General features: G+C 39.3%; 1 protein-coding gene across 4 annotated transcripts in view; it reads right to left on the bottom strand.

The window, feature by feature from the left end:
• Positions 1-27,281, bottom strand: part of Rbbp8 (RB binding protein 8, endonuclease) — a 99,836-nt gene that overhangs the window by 57,800 nt on the left and 14,755 nt on the right. The window contains exons 1-4 of one of the 4 annotated variants that reach the window (XM_021214447.1): positions 22,627-22,977; positions 18,849-19,055; positions 8,564-8,606; positions 1,278-1,373 (exon numbers count right to left, since the gene is read on the bottom strand). In XM_021214447.1, the coding sequence (XP_021070106.1) occupies positions 1,278-1,373; positions 8,564-8,606; positions 18,849-18,957 (248 nt within the window). In that variant the 5' untranslated portion in view covers positions 18,958-19,055; positions 22,627-22,977. Of the gene's footprint in view, positions 1-1,277; positions 1,374-8,563; positions 8,607-18,848; positions 19,056-22,099; positions 22,378-22,626; positions 22,978-27,281 lie in introns of those variants that run through there. The other 3 variants (XM_029547151.1, XM_021214448.1, XM_029547152.1) reach the window with 3 other exon arrangements.

Here is a 27,281-nt window from a genome sequence, read left to right as displayed (position 1 = left end):
TGGTCTTGCAAACTTTATATGACCCAGCACAAGGCAAGGCCTGGGCCAAGTAGTGGGAGTGGGTGGGTAGGGGAGCAGAGGTGGGGGGGAGGGGTATAGGAAACTTTCAGGATAGCATTTGAAATGTAAATAAAGAAAATAATAATAATAATAATAAAAGAAAATATTAAAATCATGTACTACAAACATAATGGAAATATTAATTTTTCTTACTGTGTTTGAAATTAGCATTTTCTTAATGTTGAACTTCAAAGAGTTTTTGCTATTTTGAAATTTTTAAAATATACTTACTGATAAAATAATTTCCCTCCTAGAAACACTGATGATCTTTTTTAATTAAATTTATAGTAAGACAATGTACACACATATATAATGTATTTTGAATACTCTCTCACTATGTCAGGTTAAGGTATCATAAAAGGGCTTTTGACTATATTTCTTAATGATTCATTTTTAATATTTTATACTCATACTATGCTTAATTCCCAAAGAATATTTTATATGTTCTGAAACAATTTAGTATTCATTATTAGATATATGATTAACAGTTATGTATAGCATTAAATGTTTATTAATGATATTTTTAGGATTTGAGAGGATACAAATATTAAAGTTGAACAAAATTTTTATATATTATTTGATTCTCAAAATACTCAATACTATTGATATGTTTGATGTATCTAATGAATTTAAATAAAAAAAAATTAGAAAAAAAGAAAGAAATTATCTCACCACTAAAGAAAAAAATATCCTAGTTCAAATCAGTTAGCCTTTTGGTAGCATATATGAAAATGGAAAGTACCTAATTCTGGAAGTATTTTTCCTTGGGTATTGATCTCATCTGAGTCGGGGGAAAAGGTCTATATATGAAGGCTGCTGTGTTATCTCGGGAATATACAGATAGAAAAATTTCTATACTGATGGAAAGTGAAAAACCTATAAAAGAAATAGAGTAAGATAGCAGAAATACAATTTATTAGTTTCCAAATACTTGGAAATTAGAGGAAATGTAAGCATTGGATCAGGCTATTCACCTTTAAGTTCCTCTTATATCTAACATTAAAGATACCATTTATAGGTTAAGCTCTGATTGCTAAAAATAGTGGGAAACCATATATAAAACCTAGCAGTATATTGTCAGCCTTAGAAAGAACTTATTCAAGGATAACCTAAGGCTAAGGGAGAAAGATCACTTCCAATCCCAGAAATGATTAAAAATAAACCCAATGGACTCCCGTTGAGAAGGAAATACTTTCTCATTCAAGTATCAAACATACCTATCTTCTAAAATTTTAATGGTTTCCTGTAGGACTTTCTGCTGGTCTCTCAGCTGTTGATTTTTGGTGAAGAATTCTTCTAGTCTCTGTGCATCTCTAAAGTTAGGAAATAAAAATTTATAGAAAATTATAAAGACAGTTCTGATATTATAACTCCTAAATTTGGTCTACAAAACAAAGGCCCAGCAACTACATGGTTGCTGATAACCCTGTATAATGGGATCTGTTATCCTCTTCTTGCATGCAGGCAGAACAATGTGTACATAATAAATAAATAAATGTTTTAATAAATAGTAATATTTGAGAAAATAAAACTAATAGGTTTACAGGAAAGATCCATTTTAATAAAACTAATTTCTTTCAAAAAACATCTAGTGGAAGTAATTTAAAATGTATAATCAAATAGTTAAGTACAATGATTTCTGAATTTTAGTACTTCTTAAAAATGTTCTCCATTTTCATTTTTAAGAATGGTATCTGGGGGCTGGTGAGATGGCTTAGCAGGTAAGAGCACCTGACTGCTCTCCCGAAGGTCCTGAGTTCAAATGCCAGCAACCACATGGTGGCTCACAACCATCCGTAACAAGATCTGGCGCCCTCTTCTGGAGTGTCTGAAGACAGCTACAGTGTACTTACATATAATAAATAAATAAATCTTAAAAAAAAAAAAAAATGGTATCTGAATTAGTGGTTATTATTTCAGGATTTACAACATTAGTAACTGTAACACTGACCCAGGGAGCAATATAAAAGATTTCACCCTGTTTCTAGTAGTCAATTCTGAAACATTGAACCAGTCAGAAAAAAGCCAGACCATTGAAGCTGGAGAGCATTGGCTGCTCTCCTAGAGGACTTAGGTTTGAATCCTAGCACCCAAATGACTTCTCACAACCATCTGGAACTTCAGTTCCAAGATCCAAGACCTTCTTCTGGCCTCCATGTGCACCAGGCACACACATAGTGCACAGGGATATATGCAGGCAAAACATCCATACATATACAAATAGTGATAATAATAAGATTCCTTTTGAGAAAGAAAAGTAAACAGGGCTGTGGTGGTACATTCCTTTAATCCCAGTACTTGGAAGGCAGAGAAAGAATTTCTATGAGTTCCAGGTGAACCTAGTTTTCAAAGTGAGTTCTAGGACAGCTAGGGCTCCACAGAGAAACACTGTTTCAAAAAAGAAAGAAAAAGAAAGAAAGAAAGAAAGAAAGAAAGAAAGAAAGAAAGAAAGAAAGAAAGAAAGAAAGAAAGAAAGAAAGAAGAAAAGAAAAAAAAAGAGAAAGTAACAGTGACAACATTTATAAAGGACATTAATACAAACAAAAATGAAACTGAAAATCACAGCATCTAAGTGTAGTTCAGAATTTTAAAACGCAAGTAGCTCAAAAAAATTTAGCAGCAAAGTCTGTTTATTCTTAAATAAATATTTCCATTGTATTTCAAGTGGATAGGAAAGTGAATTTTACATATAAAGAAAATAATTCTATTTTTTGTCTCATCCAATAAAATGCATTAGCTTTGGAGTAATGTATATCATAGGGAGAGCTTACACATAAAATTTTTCTGAGGTCACAAATATAATTCATTATACATACATAATATATACATGATTCATAAATATAAGGCAATACCATTAGTATTAAAGTCCATTAAAAGGATGCACAGTTTATGAAATTTTTTTTTGAAGGGGAAGAGGAAGGTTCAAGACAGGGTTTCTCTGTGGAGCCCTGGCTGTCTTAGAACTCAATCTGTAATCTAGGCTGGCTTCCAACTCAGAGATCCTCCTGCCTCTGCTTCCCAAGAGCTGGGATTAGAGGTGTGAACCACCATCAGGCTTTTTTTGGAGAGCAGGGGGTCAGTTTATGAAGTGTTATTACCCATAAAAAATAAAATTGATGTCATAGAAGGAACATTAAGCTCCAGGAGCTGCACTAGTAATGACGTTTTCCTGGCTGCTTTGGGAGGTGGTGATAGTCAGACTGCAACATCTTTAGTTCCCCATTCAACCGTCACTTTGCCAGCTTACTTCTTGCTAAGATTAATCTTCATTTTATCAGTATTTAGTAGTTTTGAGGGAAGAAGTTGATCTTTTCTAATGATTCATTCTGGAAACAATTTCAGACTTACAAATAACGTTGCAAAGCATCAACATAAAAAATTAACACTAATAACAATATTAAGTAGTAACTAATTAAGAAAACCTGTCTAAATTTTGCCAGCTGTTCCTTTAATATGATTTCTCTGGTCTAGGATCCAACCTTGTATTTTTTATGTTTCCTCCAATGTGGAAAAGTCTGTCATATCACTGCATCGTATTACACAGTTATTTTGTTGACTATGTTTCCCCATTATAACACCGCTTTGCTAAGAATATGAGAAAAGCAATATTGTGCCATTTTTTTGAAACTTTTATTTTTATTTTTTACACTCCATATTCCATTCCTCGCTCTCCCATCTACCCTCCAACTGCTCTACATCCCACACATCCTCCCCACCTCACCCCGTCCGTCTCCACGTGGATGCACCCACCCTCCCACCCCACCTGACCCCTAAACTCCCTGGGGCCTCCAGTCTCTTCAGGGTTAGATGCATCATCTCTGAATGAACACAGACCTCAAGTCCTCTACTGTATGTGTGTTGGGGGCCTCATATCAGCTGGTGTATGCAGCTTGGTTGGTGGTCCAGTATTTGAGAAATTTTGGGGGTCCAGTTTGAGACTGCTGGTCCTCCTATAAGGTCACCCTCCTCCTCAACTTCTTCTAGATTTTCACTAATTCAACCACAGGGGTTAGCAACTTCTGTCCATTTGTTGGGTTCAAATATCTGCATCTGACTCTTTCAGCTGCTTGTTGGGTCTTTCTGAGGGTAGTCATGATAGATCCTTTTTTGTGAGCACTCCATAGCCTCAGTAATAGTGTCAGGCCTTGGGACCTCCCCTTGAGCTGGATCCCACTTTGGGCCTGTCGCTGAACCTTCTTTTCCTCAGGCTCCTCTCCATTTCCATCCTTGTTAATTCTTTCAGACAGGAAAAATTATGGGTCAGAGATGTGACTGTGGGATGGGAACCCCATCCCTCACTTGATGCCCTGTCTTCCTGCTGGAGGTGGGCTCTGTAAGTGTCCTCTTCCTACTGTCGAGCATTTCATCAAAGGTTCCTCCCTTTGAGTCCTGGGAGTCTCTGACCTACCAGGTCTCTGGTGCATTCTTGGGGGGGGGGGTCCCCCAACCTCCTATTTCCTGAGGTTGCCTGTTTACATTCTTTCTGCTGGCCTTCAGGGCTTCAGTCCTTTTCCCTCACCCAATACCCAATCAGGTTCCCCTTCCCCCCCACCACTCCTCTCCAACCCAGTCCACTTTCCCTCCCAGGTCCCTCCCTCCCTCCCCACTTGTGATTGCTTTCTTCTCTCTCCCAAGAGGGACTGAGGCATCCTCACTTGGGCACTTCAGCTTGTTGACCTTTTTGAGTTCTGTGGACTGTATCTTGGGTATTCTGTATGGTCTTTTTTTGTGTTTTTTGTTTTGTTTTGTTTTGGCTAATATCCACTTATTAGTGAGTACATGCCACACATGTTGTTTTGGGTCTGAGTTACCTCACTCAGGATGATATTTTTCTAGTTCCACCCATTTGCCTGCAAATCACAGGATGTCCTCATTCTTAATAGCTGAGTAGTATTCCACTGTGTAAATGAACCACATTTTCTGTATTCATTCTTCTGTCATGGGACGTATAGGTTGTTTCCAGTTTCTGGCTATCACAAATAAGGCCACTATGAACATAGTGAAACACGTGTCCCTGTGACATGGTGGAACATCTTTTGGGTATATTCCCAAGAGTGGTATAGCTGGGTCTTCAGATAAATCTATTTCCAATTTTCTGAGGAACCTCCAGATTGATTTCCAGAGTGGTTGTACCAGTTTGCAATCCCATCAGCAATGGAGGGATCTTTCTCCACATCCTCTCCAACATGTGTTTTCACCTGAAGTTTTGATCTTAGCCATTCTGATTGGTGTAAGTGGAATCTCAGGGTCGTTTTTATTTGCATTTCTCTGATCACTAAGGACTTTGAACATTTCTTTAGGTGCTTCTCAGTCATTAGAGATTCCGCAGTTGTGAATTCTCAGTTTAGTTCTATACCCCATTCTTTTGATTGGGTTGTTTGGTTTTTTTGGTGATTAACTTGAGTTCTTTATATATTTTTGGGTATTAGCCCTCTATATTTTTTCCCAATCTGTAGGTTGCCAATTTGTCTTACCAACTATGTCCTTTGCCTTACAGAAGCTTTCCAGTTTCATGAGGTCCCATTTATCAATTCTTGATCTTAGAGTATGAGTCATTGGAGTTCTGTTTAGGAAACTTTCCCCTGTGCCAATGAGCTCAAGGTCCTTTCCCACTTTCTATTAGATTCAGTGTACCTGGTTTTATGTTGAGGTCCTTGATCCACTTAGAGTTGAGCTTTGTACAAGGTGACAAATATGGGTTTATGTTTCCCCATTTTAAAAGAATTTATAAAGTTTATGAATATGATTTCTTTTCAAATTTCATATACATTATAAAGAATGTTGTTTTATGTGCAAGTATGTTATGTGCACCATGTGTATGCTTGATCCCGGAAGAGGTCAGAAGAGAGCATCAGATCCCTTGGAACTAGAGTTTCAGGCTATTGTGAGCAGCCATGTAGGTGCTGGGAACTGACCCTGGGTCCTATGGGAGAGCAGTCAGTGCTTTTAACCATTGAGACACCTCTCTACCCACAAACACTGTTTCTTATCCTACTTATCATACTTACTTTAGGCTCAATGGATGATTATTGCCTTTAAGAATTTATGCTGTAAAGCTTCCCACACAATGATTTTTCTGTGTGTGTAATTCTTTCTACACTTACTAACTGAAATCCCACTAATCAAGAGTCATCACTTTGCTTTAGAGGATCTATAACTGATCACTATTTCTAGTTGTCTTAGACTTAACTACTTTGAGGTTTTTACACTTTCTTTGTTTTTATTTTTTGTGACAATGTCTCATGTATATGATGACTCCTACTATGGAGTCAAGGATTACCAACTCTCTTCTCAACCTCCCAAGTGCTGATAGTACAGACATGTCTCACCATGCTTGGTTTTTATTTGGTACTAAGAATTAACCTCAGGGCTTTGCATATGCTAAGCAAGCAATCTACCACTGAGCTACAGGACCAACCTTTGATAATGTTTAGCATACCACTCTTTTCACTATGTCCTTATTTTCTGGCACCATAAACCATTACAGCTCATCTTACATGCTATAAACCTCACATAGCTATTACCATTTCTCCAAAGAACATAGGTTCCTTAAAACTATATTTATTTGCTTGTTTGTTTATTTCATGTGTATGAGGATTTTTACCTACATATATGTCTGTTCAACACCTGTGTGCCTAGTGTTCTGAGGCCAAAGAAAGCATCAGATCCCCTGAGACTGGAGTTGACAGTTATTGAGCCATCATTTAATCCTAGCACTCACAATGCAGATGCAGAAGCAGGTGGACCTCTGAGTTCAAGTCCAGCAGAGTCTACATAGATTTCAAAGCCAGTTAAAGTGACATAGCTAAAAAAAAAGGGGGGGGGGGTAACATACTCACTTTTAACATTGCAAACTTCTTTTGGGGGTGGGAAGGAGGGGGGATCGAGACAGGGTTTCTCTGTGTAGCCTTGGCTGTCCTGGAACTCACTTTGTAGACCAGGCTGGTCTCGAACTCAGAAATCCACCTACCTCTGTCTCCCAAGTGCTGGGATTAAAGGCGTGCGCCAACACTGCTCGGCGCAAACTTCTTACAAGAATTATCAACAAACAATTTTATAGAAACCAATTAAAGATTTTAAAAAATATTATTTTAGACTTATACGTATGTATGAGTTATTAGCCTTTATGTTTGTATGTGCACCAGTGCAGGTATCTGGTGCCTGTGGAGGTCAGAAGAGGACCTCAGATCTGCAACTGGAGTTAGATTGTATATGATGATATGAGTGTTGGGAATTGAATCATGGGTCCTCAACAAGAGCAATGAGTATTCTTAACCACTAAGGTTTAGTGACTAAGCCAACCAGATGCATGTTTAAAGTTTGTATATTCCTCCCATATCTCAATCTATTTCTGCTATCAAATATAGCTTTCCAGGTGTGAAGGAAAAGTTTTCACCGCTTATTTTTTTAGATAAATAAAATGGTAAGTAATCCTAGATTTCAGCTATAGTCTAGAAATATCAGAAGCATGAGACAAGGTAGGCCTCTAGGTATATGGGTATATAAACTCACTTATCATAATGACACTGTTTTGTCATATGTACTGATATTCTATTATGACATCTATTTCACATTCTCAAACCTGCAAAGTAAATAACCATGAGTAAAATCTACTTAAAAGTTGAAAACCACATGATTCATAGTTTAATATTCAAAGCAATTCCGGGCCTTCTAGTCACTCTAAACTTCTTCAAAGTAGCATCAGAATATCTACCTAGCGTTCATTTTTTTTGTATATGTATACATTAGCACACATAGGCACATGCGTGGTTGTGTGTGATCTTTCGAGATAAAGTCTCATGTAGCTTGCAGCTGCCTGGACTGTAAATCCTTCTCTTCCTGGTTTCTACCTCCCGTGTACTGGGACCATGGGTGCAGTGCAAGGCTCAGCTTTGTTGTTTAAGACAAGCGCTCACGTAGCTGAAGCTATATAAATGAGACTGGCCCAGAACCCCTGACCCTCTTATCACTACCTTCCAAGTACAGAGAGTACAGGAATGCCACCATGCCCTCACACCGGTTAAGACAGGGTCTTTATGTAGCTTTGGCTGGACTTACAGAAACTAGTCTTAAACTCATAATCCTCCTGCCCCTGCTCTTAACTGCTGAAATTACAGGTGTCTGCTACCATGTTTGGCTTCCATTTCTTATAAGTTTAGAAATCTCACAATTCTTCTCCTCCCTTTGTAATACTTTGAGTATAAAGAATTAATATCCCAGAGAAAAGAATGATAAACACAAACAGCTCTCATTTCACTAAATATTCTATAAAAAGGTGATTTTATATATAATATATAGTAAAATATACATGTGCATGTTAACTAAGTCTGTACTTAGAAATCAGGCATTCTTTTTTATTTTAAAACATTAAAAAAAAGCCACAATTAATTAGCTCAAAGGTAATTTATTTTTAAGTAAGACATAAGGCTTTTTAAAAAAAAATGAGACTGGCTATCAGTATCAATTAATAAATAAGACATTGGCATTACCTACTGATACTTACAAAATTCGTTCCTTTTTCAGTTTGGTTACTTTGACTTGTAAACCTGCAAAGTAAAGCACAGTGTTTTGTTACACATTGTACCAATTCTAAAGCAGTTAATCAAGTTCCTTTATGAGGCAAATGTTACACTATTAAGCCAATTTAGACTAGCTTCTGAATAATGAACCAAGCTGCATTTGATGTACAGTGTAGTCCCCTTACTTGTACCCTCAGGCTATGAAAACAAATCTGCAACATTATTGCTTTTAGCCTATTATATGACAGCCAAGTATATTAAAAGTGAGTTATTTCCTTTCTAATAGTGAGAGCAAACATATAATTATCAGCTCACTATAAACTGTGTTCTGCCACAGCCAATATATTTGCTAACAGTAATAGCACCTATGTAGGCTCAAATCTCTGGGGATTAAGCTAGATTGTGGCAGGAACTTCTGGATTAGAAACAAAGGTGCTTATAGAAAAGTACTTGGGGCTGGAGAAATGGCTCAGTGGTTAAGAGCACTGACTCTTCTTCTTAAGGTCCTAAACTCAATTCCCAGCAACCACGTGATGACTCACAACCATCTGTAATGGGATCTGATACCCTCTTCTGGTGTGTCTGAACACAGCTACAGTGTGCTCATATACATAAAAATAAATAAAATCTTAAAAAAAAAAAGTACTTAAAAAAGGACACAAGGATTTTTAACTCTAGACATGTGTACTTTTCAGTTTTAATTAAGTCTGATACAAAACAAAATGGCCAGGGAAAATAAGGATAAAAAGTAATAAGGCATTTCTAATTTTCATGGTAGTAACTAACAGAAAAATAACTACTAAACAAGCATGAAACACAGACTACAACACTACTAGCAACTAAATATAAATGCAAACCAAATAGTCAGTTACTAATTATAAAAATGAAGGGGTTGTAAAACTATAAAACCATTTTTTTCTGAAGATACAAGAAACTAGTATAGTCTTTGGGAAACAACTTGGCAATATATCAAAAGTTGTTCTCATTAGTATCTGATTTCCTGGGTTTTAATCTATGTAGAAACACATAACAAAAATATTCAATGTTAAGCAATATAAAAATATTTAAAGTAGAGATGTCCACATAAAATACATATAAAGTACCATTTGATGGAATAATAGTAAATTTAACAAACCAAACCAAACTATCTGAAGTATATCAAACAATCTTTATAATCTTCAAAACTCTCTTGAAACATACACTGAACTGGACCCTGTGGTTCATGCCTGTAATATCAGCACTCAGATGGCTGAAGCAGGATGCTCACAAGGTTGAGACCTGGGCTACATAGCTGAATCTCAAAAAAAAAAGTCAAATTAGTTGAAATTTTCTAGTTGAATGTAGTTTTTCTCTTCATCCCCTGCAAATCTGATTAATATAAGAGAGTAAAAGGACTTTAATTCCTAATTAAGTTCATATTATAACATTTGCAATTTCTTCAACTACAACTATTATAATTATCTTAAAAATAAATTGCCTAGAACTTGTTAAAGTTCTCTAAGAGTTTCGCTTCCTTTCTTTTTTTAAAAGTTGGATCTCTCAGACTGGAGAAATGGTTCAGGTAGTTAAGAATACTGTGTTCTTCTCCAAGTGAAAAGTAGCCAAAGATTAAATGGATTCTAGCCATGAAATAAAGATTCTTTATTTTTTAGAAAAGAAACAATGAAGTGGAAAATCCATATAACCTTCAAAAGAGAATTCTTAGGAAATATGGAAAGACTATTCTTTTACCTTACAAGCATTCAACACCTGTGAGGCATCTGTTCTGTCATGTAATCAGCCCTGAAACAGGTTTGAATGTGCGTGTGTGTGTGTTTAAATTTTAGCATTTGCTATTCATCAAGTCAATTAGGAATCTACAATTAGAACCCCTATAAAGAGTGCTTTAATCCTGCTCCACACCCATCGGGAGGAATGAGGCTATACAACAATGTAGCTCCTGTATGAACAGGTAGTCTGTTCAACAAAGTATTTGCGATCATAACACTGGCAACCCGAACATATTGAGGATACAGTGCTCAAAAGACTAAGCATTATAGAACATCAATTAATCATACATCTATTCATTCTATGAATTTTGGAGGAAATCAAGGGCAAGTATATGCTGTTATATTACACTAAAGAAGTTTAAAAGTTCATAAATGAGGCAAGAGTTAGTTCAATTTATGATATATAAACAATACCCAATGCTATTAATTCTTGTTCTAGTTCTTTTTTTTTTTTTAAGATTTATTTATTATATGTAAGTACACTGTAGCTGTCTTCAGATCTTGTTACAAATGGTTATGAGCCACCATGTGGTTGCTGGGATTTGAACTCTGGACCTTCGGAAGAGCAGTCGTGTGCTCTTACCCACTGAGCCATCTCACCAGCCCCTTGTTTTAGTTCTTTAACCAGATAAAAACCATATAGGCAGAGCTTCATCTAAAGATCAAGTAATTTGATTTTACCAAAAAAATCCTATCTAACTATACAATAAATTACTTCTATTCTAAACTAAAAACTAATTTATAGACTCAGCTATACTTAATATATGTAATTTGCCTAATATTTAATTATTTCAAAATAGATAAACTAACTGTTGTGAATTTCACTGAATTTACAGTAGTTATAAATACAAATAATAAAATAATATGTGATAACTACTTAGGGAGTTCTTATTAGGCACTAGTACTATGAGCCAAAATTGTTGATTTTGTAGTACTTAAGTCAGATGTACGTATGTATGTATATAATGCTTATGTAAATACCTTTTTTATAATGTTGATCAAACATGTGAGAATACGTAGAACAATAAACAACTGTAACAAAACCCAGACTTAAGGTACAGACATCCTGTCATGTTCGAGCCTCCACACTGTTCCATTTCTTTAAAGCAGTTGCAATTATGCCCTGCCACAAAAGGCCTAGTTTTCTATGAAAATGGTCTAGGTTTATGAAACATAGAACTTTATATTGGCTGAGATGTGGTAACAGAACCTAGTGTGGACAATAAACACTATACAATAATATAAAAACCAAATATTCTAAATTTTACTTTGTTACTTGTACTTTTAATAATAAATCCAATACTGAGATTTTAAAAAATAAAAATCCTACCTAAATATATTCTTGGGACTTGAATGTTAAAAACTTCTAAATCGTCTATTAAAACCTGATATTCTGAAATCAAAGCATGAAAGCTGTCTATTCTCAATGACATCTTAGACACTAGGATGAACAGTGATGAAAGGAGTTGACTACGCTAAAAAGATTAAAAACTCAGTGACTAGTATCTCCACAATTATCCCTCTGAAAACAATGAAGCTTGCAAACTGCTGATTTTCAACATAAGATGGGAGACCATTTACTCTTAGTTTTAAAAGAAATGCATGAAGCTTATTATATCATGATCGGTGTACACACTGTTCTATAGACCACTGCTGTTGTTTTATTATGTTTTGGTTAAATAGAGCCAACAAGAAACTGCAACAAGAAACAGCAGGGTATACAGATGTGTGTAATTTCTTATGTGAAGACTTCCTTGGCTGTCTAAATAAAACCATGCTCCTCAAGTACTACTAACTCTTCCTAACATTCTCCTTTGTCTTTTACTCACACAAAGCTTGAAAAAGTAATGAGTCAAATTTGATTCCTATACAGACTTCAAAACCTGCACTGTCCAGACAAGTCTATGTTTGATGTCTTGCAAACAGCCTCTTGTATTAGTTTCCTAAGTAGATCCCCCATCATCTTTTTAAAAAGAAAGTACCCTCCAGGCAGGTCTTTGATGTTATTACATAGTCAGAGGATCCAGTTTTATAGAGAACTACGTAAAACTCATCGACAAAGGACTAATATTACAAAAGCCCTCTTTTGTTTAGGAAATATTCAGCAAGCCAAACTAAATTTTTAAATAATGTCAATTTTCTATAAATAGTGCTGACTATGCTAAATATGGCGGCACATGCCTATAATCCCAAGGCTATGAGGCTGAGGCAGGAGGATCTTGAGTCTGATGACTGCCTGGGTTACACAGCAATTTCTAGACTAGCTGAGCTACATAGTAAAACTCTGTCTTAAACAAATAAACAAAAACCACTATTATTTAAGACTTTCAAAAATCTATAAGTAGGAAATAAGCCTGCTTCTTATACTTTACCCTCTTAATGCTTTTTATAGCACACCAACATTCCTGACACCATGAAGCCTATTAAAAAGCAGCAACAAAGATTGTGTAATATAAAGGAATTACCTACTATAAAACAAGGGTGAACTATTTACTATGTAGTATTTGTCAGATTTTATAACAAACATATTGTTTTACTCTCAAGAAATATACATTTTTTAATGTTACTGTAATTATCATAAAACAGAGGTCTCCTGAAAACCCTGTTTACAGAAGAACATAAAGAAGAAACCTGCAAAATATATTTCCCTTTAAATATATAACACACTTAAATGGGTATGTTAGTCAACTTTCTATCGCTATAATAAAAACACTTAAATTAGAGCAAGAATTAGACTGGCCCAGATGGCTCAGAAGTACAGGTGCTGCCAGTCTGATGACAGTCCAATCCTTCAATTCACATAAGGGAAGTAGAGAGCCATCTCCCAAAGCCATCCTCTGACTTCACCTAATCTATCTGCCTTATATGTAAGAACTCTTACATAGGGATAGGAAAAAGGCTGAAACCAGCAGGGCATGGTTATGTATACCTGTAATACCAGCACTCCAGAAGATGGAGGCAGGAATTCAAGTCTACCCTCAACTACACTGCAAGGTCAAAATCAGCTTGAACTAAGTAATATCTGTTCTATCTATCTGATACAACATGGAAATAAGATGCTTAGAAGACAAAGGACTCATACACTAAAAATTATAAAATCTTTCTGAAAAAAAAACTACAGAAAGCCAAAACATGTCATGTTCGTGATCAGCCTGGGCTACATAGGAAATTCGGGACAGGCCTAGATCCTGTCTTTGAGAATAGGAGCTTAATGGTGGTGGTCCACACCTTTAATCCTCACACTTGAGAGACAGAGGCAGGTAGATTTCTGAGTTTAAGGCCAGCCTGGTCTACAGAGCTATTTCCAGGACAGTCAAGGCTATACAGAGAAACTCTGTCTCAAAAAACAGATTTAAAAGAAAGAAAGAAAGAAAGAAAGAAAGAAAGAAAGAAAGAAAGAAAGAAAGAAAGAAAGAAAGAAAGAAAGAAAGAAAGCAGGCAGACAGTGTCTTAGTCAGGGTTTCTATTCCTGCACAAAACATCATGACCAAGAAGCAAGTTAGGGAGGAATGGGTTTATTTGGCTTACATTTCCATATTGCTGTTGATCACCAAAGGATGCAGGACTGGAACTCAAGCAGGTCAGNAAGCAGGAGCTGATGCAGAGGCCNTGGAGGGATGTTCTTTACTGGCTTGCCTCCCCTGGCTTGCTCAGCTTGCTCTCTTATACAACCCAAGACTACCAGCCCAGAGATGGCACCACCCACAAGGGGACCTCCCTCCTTGATCACTAATTGAGAAAATGCCTTACAGCTGGATCTCATGGGGGCATTTCCCCAACTGAAGCTCCTTTCTCTGTGATAACTCCAGCTGTGTCAAGTTGACACAAAACTAGCCAGTACAGATAGACAGACAGACAGACAAGAATAGGAGCCACCTATCTAGCTCAGGCTTGCAGTCTGACAACTTAAGTTTGATCCCCTGGACCCACAGAGTGAAGAAAGAGAACTCATGAAAGTTGTCTTCTACCTCCACACAAGCAACATGACACAGACACTCCCAATAAATAAATAATGTTTTATAAACAAAATTATTCAATATATGAGACTTAAGGTTAAAAGTTTTTTCCAGTATCCCACTGTCAGGTTTCTGTAGTAGACATTTATAAAATATAGTTGCTGCTTCAGAAACATGGTAATAACTAATATATATTGCCTACTGTGTGCAGACACTCTTCCAAACACTCCACTCAGTTACATAACGCAATCAGAGGTAGATATCTTTATACCATGAGGCATCTGAAGCAGTACAAAGCTAAACAACTTGTACAGTTACCATCTTTATTCAAATCAAATAAAGAGGATAGCTTTTTAGCACTTGTAGTGCTATAATTTATAGACTTGACCACTCCATCTCATGCCTCTTTTTCAGTATGGCTCTATTTGAATCCACCCACAATCAACAGGATTGGCAATCAGGAGCTAATCCTAGCTAGGGATGTTGACCCCATGCCTTTAATCTCAGCATTTAGGAGGCAAAGATAGGAGCTTCTCTGAGTTCAAGGCTAAACTGGTCTACAAGATGAGTTCCAGAACAGCCAGGGCTACACGGAGAAACCCTGTTTTGAATCTTCGCACGAACATACTGCTCACCTGAACCTATCTGCTTCCTCAGCACCACATCTTACCTAACAAATCACATTTCCACTTGGAAATACACCCAACTGCCTGTAATTCTTTGGAGAACCCAGAAATGAACCCACACACCTATGGTCACTTGATATTTGACAAAGGAGCTTACAAACAATTCAGTGGAAAAAAAAACAGTATTTTCAACAAATGGTGCTGGCTCAACTGGAGGTCAGCATGTAGAAGAATGCAAATTGATCCATTCTTATCTCCTTGTACAAAGCTAAAGCCCAAGTGGATCAAGGGACTCTACATAAAACCAGAGACACTGAAACTAAGGAGAAAGTGGGAAAGAGCCCCAAAGATATGGGCACAGGGAAAAATTCCCGAACACAACACCAATGGCTTGTGCTGTAAGATCTAGATTCAACAAATGGGACCTCATAAAATTGCAAAGCTTCTATAAGGCAAAGGACACTGTCAATAGGACAAAAATGGCAATCAAAAGATTGGGAAAGGATCTTTACCAATCCTACATCCAATAGAGGGCTAACATCCAATATATACAGAATATATACTCAAGAAGTCAGACTCCAGAGAATCACATAACCCTATTTAAAAAATGGGGTACAGAGCTAAAGAGAGAATTCTCAACTGAGGAATAACGAACCGAGAAGCAAGGAATGTTCAACATCCTTAGTCATCAGGGAAATGCAAATCAAAACAACCCTGAGATTCCACCTCACACCAGTAGAATGGCTAAGACAAAAATATGCAGGTGACAGCAGAATCTGGCAAGGATGTGGAGAAAAAGGAACACTCCTCCATTGCTGGTGGGATTGCAAGCTGGTACAACCACTCTGGAAATCAGTCTGGCACATAGTCTGGAAATCAAAACTGGACATAGTCTAAGGACCCAGCTATACCACTCCTGGGCATATACCCACAAGGACACATGCTCCACTATGTTCATAGCAGCCTCATTTATAATAGCCAGAAGCTGGAAAGAACCCAAATGTCCTTCAACAGAGAAAATGGATACAGAAAATGTGGTACATTTACACAATGGAGTACTACTCAGCTATTAAAAGCAATGAATTCATAAAATTCTTAGGCAAGTGGATAGAACTAGAAAATATCATCCTGAGTAAGGTAACCCAATCACCAAAAAACACACATGATATGCACTCACTGATAAGTGGATATTAGCCCAAAAGCTTGGGATACTCCATACAATTTACAGATCACATGAAGCTCAAAAAAAAAAAAAAAAAGGAAGACCAAAGTGTGGGTGCTTTGGTCCTTCTTAGAAGGGGGAACAAAATACGGGAGGAAATACAGAGACAAAGTGTGGAGCAGAGACTGAAGGAAAGGTCATCCAGAGACTGCTCCACTTGGGGATCCATCCCATATACAGCCACCAAACCCAGACACTATTGTGGATGCCAAGAAATGCATGCTGACAGGAGCCTGATATGGCTGCCTCCTGAGAGGCTGACAAATAGAGGTGAGTATTCACAGCCAACCATTGGACTGAACATGGGGTTACCAACTGAAGGGGTTTGCAACCCCATAGGAAGAACAACAATATTAACCAACCAGACTTCCCAGAGCTCCCAGGGACTAAACTACCAACCAAGAAGTACACATGGAGGGACCCATGGCTCCAGCTGCATATGTAGCAGAGGATGGCCTTGTTGGCATCAATGGGAGGAGAGACCCTTGGTTCTGTGAAGGCTCAATGCCCCAGTGTTGGAGAATTCGAAGGTGGGGAGGCCGGAGTGTTGGGTCAGTGGGGGAACACCTTCATAGAAGCATGGGGAGGGGAGATAAGATGGGGGTTTCGAGGGGGTTGGGAAAGGGGATAACATTTGAAATGCAAATAAAGAAAATATCCAAAAAAAAAAAAAAAAAAAGTTATTACCCTTTAGTTGGCAAGTGTGACCTCCAGACCTCCAGGGAACAATAACATTCTATCACATTTCAAGTTCTAAAGAGTTAGTAGTTATCTCCTCCAGGAAACCATCCTCTATTGACAGGAACTCAGGTGGATTGTCTAATAACTGAAATGGTCTATAAATAAACTTCAACTTGAAAGCTCAAAAAAAAAATATATCAGGTTTTTATCTCTAAGGTTTTCTATTTCTAGAGTCTTTCTTTTCAGAAAGTTCTATCTTCCTCACCCTCCTACTACCTGTATTGCCTAGATATAGCCAACTGGAAAGCCTAGTCTGAAAGAAAATGGAAACACATACTGGTTCTTCCTGGTATCGTCCTAAACATAATATACTGCATTAAAATTCTGTCACACAGCAAACACTCAAAATATATCTTGTGATTAAGTATCTCTATGTACACTAAGACTTGCAAAGGTTCTTTGAAGTTCATAGTCAGAATCTACTGAGGCTATTATAAGGTTTTGCAAGAAACTAAATTTACCATGGAAATATATCCCCAAAAAGATTCAATCCATCCCCACAATTAAACGTTATAACTGATTCAAGTGGATCACATTGAAATGGCATTATGGTATAATGTTAAAGCTGTGGGGCACCATAATATAAAACACATTGTTGCAGTAGGCAATCAAGAAATACTCATAAAGTTGGGAGTGTCATTCAGTGGGAGAGTACTCAGTCAACATATATGAGGCCTGGGCTTCCTTCCTCAGCATCACTACAAAACACAAACTTGCAATAGGAAACATTTCTCATATATGAGGAAAATCTATCACACATTAAAGATCTGAGAAAAACCTTGAACTTCTGATCCTCCTGCCTCCCCTCCTAAGAACTGAGATTACAGGTGAGTGCCATAGCATCTGGCTTATGTGGTATTGGGGGAATTAAACCCAAGGCTTTGTACAAGCCAGGCAATCATTCTGTTAACAGAGTACCCAGTCTCTAAGGTATCTTTTAACACAAATATTTATATACTCATTTTAAATACAACTATTTAATCATCTGTGCATTCACTGTACTTCAGATAAATCTCTTATTTCACTGAACTGTATGACTGACTATATGACTATCTCTGGTAGCCTACAGGAACTTTAAAAATAAACTGTCATTCACTTTTTTTTTTTTTTTTTTTTTTGGTTTTTCGAGACAGGGCTTTTCTGTATAGCCCTAGTTGTCCTGGAACTCACTTTGTAGACCAGGCTGGCCTCAAACTCAGAAATCCACCTGCCTCTGCCTCCTGAGTGCTGGGATTAAAGGAGTGCGCCACCATGCCTGGCTTCTGCCATTCACTTTTATATATGAATGTTTAGTAGCAAACAGCTCCTGAAAAGTTTGTCACACTACTTTAATAGCATTTTTATAGCTCTAGATAATCCTGCAAATTAATAATAGGAAAAAGATAAAAGATTATATGATAGCTAAGATAACAAAGCCAGCAGGAAGGTGAAATTAGAATCGAAATCTAAGTCTGAGGTCAATACATTTTACTGTTTTTAGCACCACAGAGCAGAGTTACACAAGTAACTACTGACAAGTTGTATGAGAATTATGTTGTAGAGGCTGGAGAGATGATTCATCAGTTAAGAGCATTTATACTCTTGCAGAGAACCAAAGTTCAGCTCCTAGTACCTACATGGTGGCTCACTGCCGATAACTCTGGTTCCACAGGATCTGATATCCTCTTTTGGCCTACATGGCCTCCTGAACACACATTGTACATAAATACTCACACAGGCTCACACACATACACATGAATTTAAAAACAATAACTCCCCCCAATATATTCTGTAGTAGTTGTAGTTATAATGTAACAATTCATCAATAAACAAATCATAAAGCATCACAACAGTAAATGCCCTTTAAAGCTGGGACATTTGCCCCTAAATAAAGTTATTTCTATGCAAAAAATATATAAAATAATCAAACCTAGTTTCTACTATTATAGTTGCAAGTATGTAAAGAAAGAGTGTACCTTGTACTTCCTTATCATGATACTCTTTTAGCTTTGTCCAGAGTTCCTTGAAGTCACTGGATACATCTGCAGAATTAGGGCTTCCACAGCTGCTTCCTGAAATGCTCATCTTGCTTACCAGGCTTCACACTTGTATTTGCTGATGTCTCCCTGACCTTTCTTGTGTTCTTACATAGGTGTGACGTTGTCTTTGGAGTGTTGAAATACCTGAAATGACAGATTGCAATATGTCACTTTTTTTGCACTCACCTTCACATAACCTGAAGTCACGATGAAAGCCCCAGTGCAGCTATTCTCAGGCTCTCCTTACATGTTTACCATCACTCAGAGTTTGACAGAAGCTGGGAAAGAAAATGATGGTCAGAGCAGAGTACAACGCACTCCTCTAGACTCAGAACATGGGAGGTGGAGGCAGGGGGATCTCTGTGAATTCAAAGCCAGTGAGAGCTACACAGAGAGACCCTGTGTCAAAGAGGTGGGGGTAAGTGGGGAGGAAAGAGAACAGTGAGAAAACTATGACTTCAGTTATTTGGCCTTCATATAGGTAAAGTTACAGGCAGGTTCTCAATTTTTCCACCCAAGAAGGAATAATTACCTGAATTATGCTAAAGTAAAAAGGGCTCTAATAATATTGAAAGGTTTATAGCCATCCATAGACAGAATTCATTTACTCTTGTAGGATTTACTGTCCAATAGCTGGTACATGTATAATTCTGGCACTCCAGAGGAGGCAGGAGGATTCCAAGTTCAAGGTCAATCTGGGTTATATAAGAAAACCCTATCTTTAAAAAGAAAGGGGGAAAAAAAGGAAAGGAAAAACCTGCAAGATGGATCAGCAAATGAAAGCCACTAAGCCTGTCAACTTGAGTTTGATCCTTGGAAGGGGAAGGAGGGAACAAACTGACTCCAACAAGGTGGCTTCTGACCTCCACATGTGTACTGTGGCATGGGATCCAGTGGTATGGGCACATATGTTCACTCACATGGGAAATAAATAAATGTACTAATATACATGAGAATGTAGCTCAGGAAAGGAGTGCTTTCTGAGCAAGTACAAGAGGCCTTGGACTCAATCCCTAGCACTGAAAAAAAATTACTGCCTTAAGTTTTGGAGTGATGTGAAATGCAACACTGTACTGAACCAGACACTAGAAAAACATTCTAAAATATTACTGACTTTATAATCATTCACATATACATGCTATAAAACCAGGTAGATGTTGATATATTAACACATAAGAGAATCATGTATATTTCTGAGAACAAGTCAGCAAGATACACGTGCAGCAAAGCTCTAAGAACATACTGTCTATTTAGAGGTACAAAGCTATTAGAATAAAGGTACACCGTGACTCTTTCATAGTAACAGTTAATGACTGACTTTAAAACTTATGTGGCCCCTGAGAAGAAGCAACAGTCTATTAAGAAACTCAAATGAGCTACTACATATTTTAAAATGCGCTCTTAACTGAAACCATTAATTAGGCATTACAAAAGTACCATGTTGGGCATGGTGGCTCACGCCCCAACTTCAGCACTAGGGAGGATGAGAGTGACTGCTGCAAGCTAAAGGCCAACCTGGGCTACACAGAAAAAAACATGGGAGGAGGCAGAAGAGACAGGAGGGCACAGAGAAGGCGCAGGACACAAAGAGTCTGGAGATGAAGCTCAGCTGGTAAAGCGTGTATCTAGCACTCATAAGGCTCTGGGTTCATTCCATCCCCAGCACCCAGACACTGAGCACAGTAGTGAATGCATATAATCCTAGCAGAGGCGGGAGGATCAGGAGATTAAGGCCATCCTCTATACTCCAGCTACACAGAGAGTGTGAAGCCAGCCTGGGATGCACAGACTCTGTACAAACACAAAACAACTAGATAGATAAATGGCTTAGCGTTTAAGAGCATTGGCTGCTTTTTCAAAGGACCGAGCTTCAAGTCTTAGCATCCACAATCTTCTACAACTCTAGTTCTAGGGACTCTGACCTGACCTGACCCCCACTAGGCACACATGTGATATATATACATACACACACACTAGAAACACATACATGTAGGCAAAACACTCATACACACAAAATAAAAAATAAGTCTAAAAAAAAAAACAAAGTTAAACTTCTAAAGCTGCAAGAATTCATTCAACCTGGTAACATTACATAATGACATGTATAGGAAGGTATCACCCTGAAACCCATTACTTTGTATTCTAGCCTAAAAGTTAATTTTTTAAAGAAAAGAATGTATGCAACTACTTGGTTCTTGGTAAAGCACTACAGAAACAATACACACATTGAGCAAGTGTTACAAAAATTGCAGTTAGGCATTCTTAAAATAATCAGCAAAAAATGAACATAAATAGATTTCAAATAATCTCATTAATTTTCTTGGGTACACCAAGTTATTGTTAATCCTCTTGATGCAATAGTGATGAGACTATTTAAACTTTTTTTAAAAATTATTTCTTATGGTGTCTGGAAAAGAATCCAGGCATGCTAGGTGAGAAGCACTGAGATACATCTCCAAGGCTTTGTCTGTTACAGAATATTATGAGATAAACTACAGTTCTCTGGGACTGGCTTGAAAACCGGTGTAGGTGGAGAGATGAAACCAGAACAGCTTAGAGGAGGTACAATTATTAACTTCAGTTTAGAGTTAGGCACATGGTTATAACAGATTAAGTGACTTGCTCAAGGTGACACAGCCAGGGTGTGGCTACTTCGTGGCTAGGATTTGAACCCCGAACTATACTTCTCTGTAGCAAGAAAAGAAAAAAACAAACAAACAAACAAACAAAAAAAACCCTATGCCAGGCAGTGATAACGCACTCTCTTGAGTTTGAGCTCAGCCTGGTCTCCGGTGCGAGTTTCTGGACAGCTAGGTCTACACTGAGAAACCTCGTCTTGAAAAAAACCCTCACTCTACTCCCCTAACACCCCATCAAAAGAAAGAAAAAAAGAAAAGAAAAAAGAAAAAAGGAAGAAAAGTTTAAAGGTTTAATTACTTTAATGTAAAACTTAAAGCTGAGTTAAAACTAGCAGTGTAATCGAAGTGTCCTTTCCAAAACTGCATCAATGACGAAATAGTTGAAATAATCCAGCGCTTCTGTTGTTTTGAAACAGGTCTCACTATTTAGCTCTGGCTGACCTGGAACTCGCTATGGAGACCAAGCTGGCCTTGAACTCTGAAAGATCCGCTTGCGCCTGTCTACGAGAGCCACCATGACTGTTTATTGACAGTAAAAACTACCAGTACCAAGTTTGCACATCCTTTCCGCCTAGTGTTCCCGCTGAGCATTTGGCAGCCAATCTTTTTGCTCTGAACCGTTATTCGCTGCGCACCGAGTCCTTCTCTCTCACAACACTCATCTCGTCTCCCGGGTCTCTGTGGACACAAAGGCTGGGGACGCTTCTTTCCTGTGTGTCCTCAGCATCGCAAACCTCCCCGCTGAAGACGCTCGGTAAGACTAGACTGTCACACCACACAAGGGAGACGCACAGGACATTCAGCGTCCCTCTCACAGGCACAACGCAGATTCGCCGCGGCCCTCACTCCAAGCCGGTCTCCATCAGCCTCAGACGCCCCCCTCGGGTCCCCAGCGCTCCCCCGGGTCCCACGGAAGACTCTTCAAACGCCGCGGAAAGCGCGCGCTGCGCACTGGGCGCATGCGCGGGGCGGGCTCAGCGCCGAGGGGCGCGTCCTCGAAGGGCGCCGGAGCCGGGCAGACGGCGTGGAGCAGGGGCCCGGCCGGCGTCCTCCGGACCAGCCCGGGCCCAGCCTACCTCGGCGAGTGCCTCGCGCGTCCCGGCCACCCGAGCCTCTGCGAGAGCGCCGCGTCCGACCGGAAGTAGCTGCTCCGACCCAGCACGCAGGGTAGGAAGGAGGAGAGTCCGTCCCTTCACTCACAGCCTCCGAGCCTCCCTGCAGAGGAGCTCAAAGAAGAGAGCGAGCGATGTCCTCCGGGCCGGGAAGGCCCCGCCGCTCGCTACTGCCCACCTCTCGCCGCGTCCCCTCCTCTTCCAGGCGGCCGAACCCACGGAGGGGACGGCCGGAACCTCCGGAAGGCTGGCCGGAGGGCGGCCCGCCCGGCCCGGGAGGCAGCCGGCGTCTCGTGACGTCACCCCGGAGTTCCCGCGGCGCCACGCCCCCTTCGGCGGGGCTGCGGGGCGGCGACCGAGCGGGTTGGTGGGTGCCAAGTGCTTCGGAGAGGAGCTTCCCGCGGGGCCCGGCGGACGCCGGCGGCGTTCGTGGAGTTCCCGGGAACATAGTCCGCCTGTTGGGAACTTGAGCGCGAGCCGGCCCTTGGGTTGGGAGAAAGTTAGCCCGGACTGTTCTGTGACTGCCGAGCGTTTCGTGGCAGGCCTGAGCTGTACCACACCTAGAGATGAGAGGAAGGATGTGGGATGGATGGGCTCATCCTTGGTTTCAGCTTCATAGCCATTGCCTACAGTTCCAGTAACGGGCACCTTGGGAGGCTTGGGTGGGAACGCCACAACTCAGAAGAAGGCTGCTAAAGTTAAACGATGAGTTTCTGGCAAGTGCGGAGTAAAAGATGTAAAAAGTGTATAGACTTATTTGTCAACAGGCCGTTGAGTAACCTCCCCCCCCCCCCGTGGGCTTCAAATTCACTGTGCATGGTCTTGAACTGATTCTATTTCCATCATCTGAATGCTGGTATTATACCATAATAATCATAGACGTGTGGCAGCCACCACACCAAGTCAGTTTATTTTATTTTTGGGAAGTGCTGGGCATCTAACCCAGGACTTTGTGCATGCTACCAAGGTAAGCAATCTATCAGCGGAGCCACATTCCTAACCCTGCTGTAATTTTGTTTTTTTAAATCAGAATTTTCTGCGGCTTATTTTAAGGTTGTAAATCAGTAGGGAAAAGGACCAATTGGAATATAAACAACAGGTTCTATAAAGGAAGCAAATAGAATCACAGCCTCCGGTTAAACCAGTCCACTAATTTCTGTGATACGTCTGTGCCTTAGAAGATCTGGGGACAGATTTTAAAAGTTGAGTAGTGCTGGACATGGTGACTCAACGCTATAGTCCCAGCTCTGAGAAGGCAAAAGCAGTGGTAAGACTGGCCAATTTGAGGCCAGCCTAGAAGGCAGTTTTCTACTCCTCTCAGATCTTGAGATAAATACTTTACTTACTCTTTGGGGTTACACATTCTAGGGAATTCATCTTACCATAGCCATACAAAAGTTGGAGGCTCTAAGAGGCTGCTAAGTATTTATTACTGTTACAGTAATTTCTCAGTTTTTTTGGTTTGGTTTGGTTTGGTTTTTTTCGAGACAGGGTTTCTCTATGTAGCCCTGGCTGTCCTGGAACTCACTCTGTAGATCAGACTGGCCTCGAACTCAAATCCGCCTGCCTCTGCCTCCCGAGTGCTGGGATCAAAGGCGTGTGCTACCACACCCGGCTCCCAGTTTTTTGTTTGTTTGTTTGTTTTTGTTTTATTTTAAGGATGCTAGTAGTATTTTCTGTGCATGGGTGTTTGCCTACATATGTATGCATACCACATGCATGCCTGGTACCTACAGAGGCCAGAAGAGGGCATTGGGTCCTTTAGAATTGGAGCAATAGATGGTTGTGAGCCGCATGTAGACACTGGGAACGGAACCTGGTCCTCTGCAAAAGCGGCCAGTGTTCTTAATTCCTGAATCATCTCTCCAGCCCCTTCTCCATTTTCTAAGACTTAATGAAAATTGGGTTATATTTTTCCTCTAGCAAACTCTATCACAAAGTTATATACTAAAAATTGTATAATAGGACTTATATAGTTTCTAGTAGAAATATCAAGTTTGGGTATAGATGGGTAGAGCCTATGATCAGTTTGTCATTGAAACGAATATTTTTTGTTTTCATTTTTGTTTTTTGTTTTTTCGAGACAGGGTTTCTCTGTATAGCCCTGGCTGACCTGGAACTCACTTTGTAGACCAGGCTGGCCTCGAACTCAGAAATCCGCCTGCCTCTGCCTCCCAAGTGCTGGGATTAAAGGCGTGCGCCACCACCGCCCGGCTGAAACGAATATTTAAGAATAGTTTTCTAGAGCCAGGCATGGTAGCACACGCCTTTAGGAGGCAGAGGCAGGCAGATTTATGGGTTCGAGGCCAGCCTAGTGTACAAAGTGAGTTCCAGGACACCCGGGGCTACACAAAGAAACCCTGTTGAAAAAACAAAAAGCAAAAAAGAATAGTTTTCTAAAGAAAAGATCCTGGAGAGATAATAGCTCAGTTGTTAAGAGAACACTTAATGCTTATAGGGAGGATCCAGGTTCTGTTCTCAGCACCCCCATTAGGCAACTCACAACGGGCTGCGGTATTAGTTCCAAGATTCAGAATTATAAGTGCACCTACATGTACATAAATTCACACAGGACACATACATATAAATACAAAATACATCTTTTTAAAAAGATATTTTTGAAGCTATGATTATTGTGGTACACACCTATGATCCCAGACCTTGGACGTCCAGGAACCTAGACTAGGACAGCCGCTGCAAGCCTAAGCCATGCCCTGCCTTAATCAAAACGAGAACAAAACACATCTGTACGTGACCCATTTATATAAATCAGAATCCTTGAAAACTTCTCCCTGTCAGTCATACCTATGAACTCATCTCCTAAGTCCATCCCTTTACCTTCGTCATTGACCCCATAATCTACCATGATCTCTTATTTTTGGTTGTTGCTGAGACGGGTCACATGCAGCCTAGGCTGGTCTCAAGCTTACTGTGTAGCTGAGATTGGCCTTGAACTCCTTACATTCCTACCTGTCAGGTCCAAATGAAACATCAACAAACTGGAAAAGGCAGTCCAAGTATCCAGAAATGAGCTCAGCCTGGATATAGGAGGATTCCTGGCAGTTAGATAAAACCAGCGTTCCTCAGGAACTCGTGAAGCCGGTTCCACTCTTCCACAGAGGCAGAAGGGACATATCGTTACCCAAGAGGCCTATTCCATATCAAAGCTCATGCTAGACTCCAGGTTCCTTCAGTGTTGTAAGTAACCTAGTACGCATTTCAAAGCTCATGTTTGCATCTCTCTCTCTCCCTTCTCCCCTTTCTCTTCTGCTTCTTTCACTGTGTCTTTTCTCTATCTCCTGCTGTTCTCCCCTTTGTCCCAAATAGCTCTGGCCATGTCCAGCCTGCTGGCTGTGTTCAGCCCAACTTCTCTCTGCTCTGGACTCTTAAGATGCCTGTAGGTGTTTTCTCTCATATCTACAATAAACACCTTGCCCTTGATCATACCATGGAGCAGTCATGTCCTCAGTTTGTACACTGCCTACAAAGCAGTGGGCTTTCAGGCATGCACTATCAATCTCTTACCTAAACTACTACTGGTTTATTCTCCATTACACACACACACACACACACACACACACACACACTCATCTATTTAGACCTTCCTAGTTGACACTGAAAGCCAGTTAAGATAGTGTTCGAATATATACATGCTCAATAAAAGCTAGCTATTATTAATATTCTTGAGTCAAATATAGGGACACAGAAGTAATTTTAAATAATTGAATAATAGAAATAAAGGCTTAATCTCCAAAAACAAAAGTAAATACTTTAAAATTAAACAGTGTGGTGGCACACACCTTTAATCCCAGCACTCAAGAGGCAGAGACAGGCAGATCACTGGTTCATAGTTAAATTTAAAAACATAGGATTTAAAAAAAAATAATAATAAGAGGTGAATTGAGATTCCTTTTTAAGATATGCTTGCTTCCAGAACACTTTTACACAAGAGCTGTGAATTTAAATCTGGTAATGTCATTTTGCTGCTTAAATCCCTTCAGGGCTTCCTGTCACTGTGTCAAAGCCCTTCTGCATTTTCTGTTCTCAGCTGCATAGCCTTCTGTTGTAGGTGCTCCTAGACCTTGCTGTCCCTTTGGTTCTGAATCTCTCACCAAACCCCATTCCTCTTTGCCAGTCGTCTTTTTATTTTTATCACGGGAGATACTTAGTTCCTTTTCTAGCACCATGTTCTTCCTAATCTTACACATTTTTATATATACAGCTTTAATTATTTAGTTTTTCTCACCTTTAGACATGTAAGTTTATTCAGGTTAATAACCATGACTTGTTCACTTAAAAAAATGTATATATGAGTGCTTTCGAGAATATTATGTGAATTGTGTGTATGCCAGGTGTCCTTGGAGGTCAGAAGAGGGCATCAGGTCCTCCAGAACTGGAGTTCCGGGTGGTTGTTGGCCTCTTGATGTATGTGCTTAGAACCAAACCTAGGTCCTCTGTAAGAGCAGTAACTATTCTTTATCTATATGCTAACCCATCTGTCTAGCTTCTTTTTTCTTTCTTAAACTTTTGTTGTTGTTGTTTGGCTTGGTTTGGTGTTTTGGGCTTTTTTTGTTTTTGTTTTTGTTTTAGGTTTTCTTTTTTTTTTTTTTTTTTTTTTT

Source organism: Mus pahari, chromosome 15 (genome assembly GCF_900095145.1).
Source record: "Mus pahari chromosome 15, PAHARI_EIJ_v1.1, whole genome shotgun sequence".
NCBI classification, from domain to species: domain Eukaryota; kingdom Metazoa; phylum Chordata; class Mammalia; order Rodentia; family Muridae; genus Mus; species Mus pahari.
Note: the sequence above shows the minus strand (reverse complement) of the source record. Positions and strands in the feature narration are given on the sequence as shown.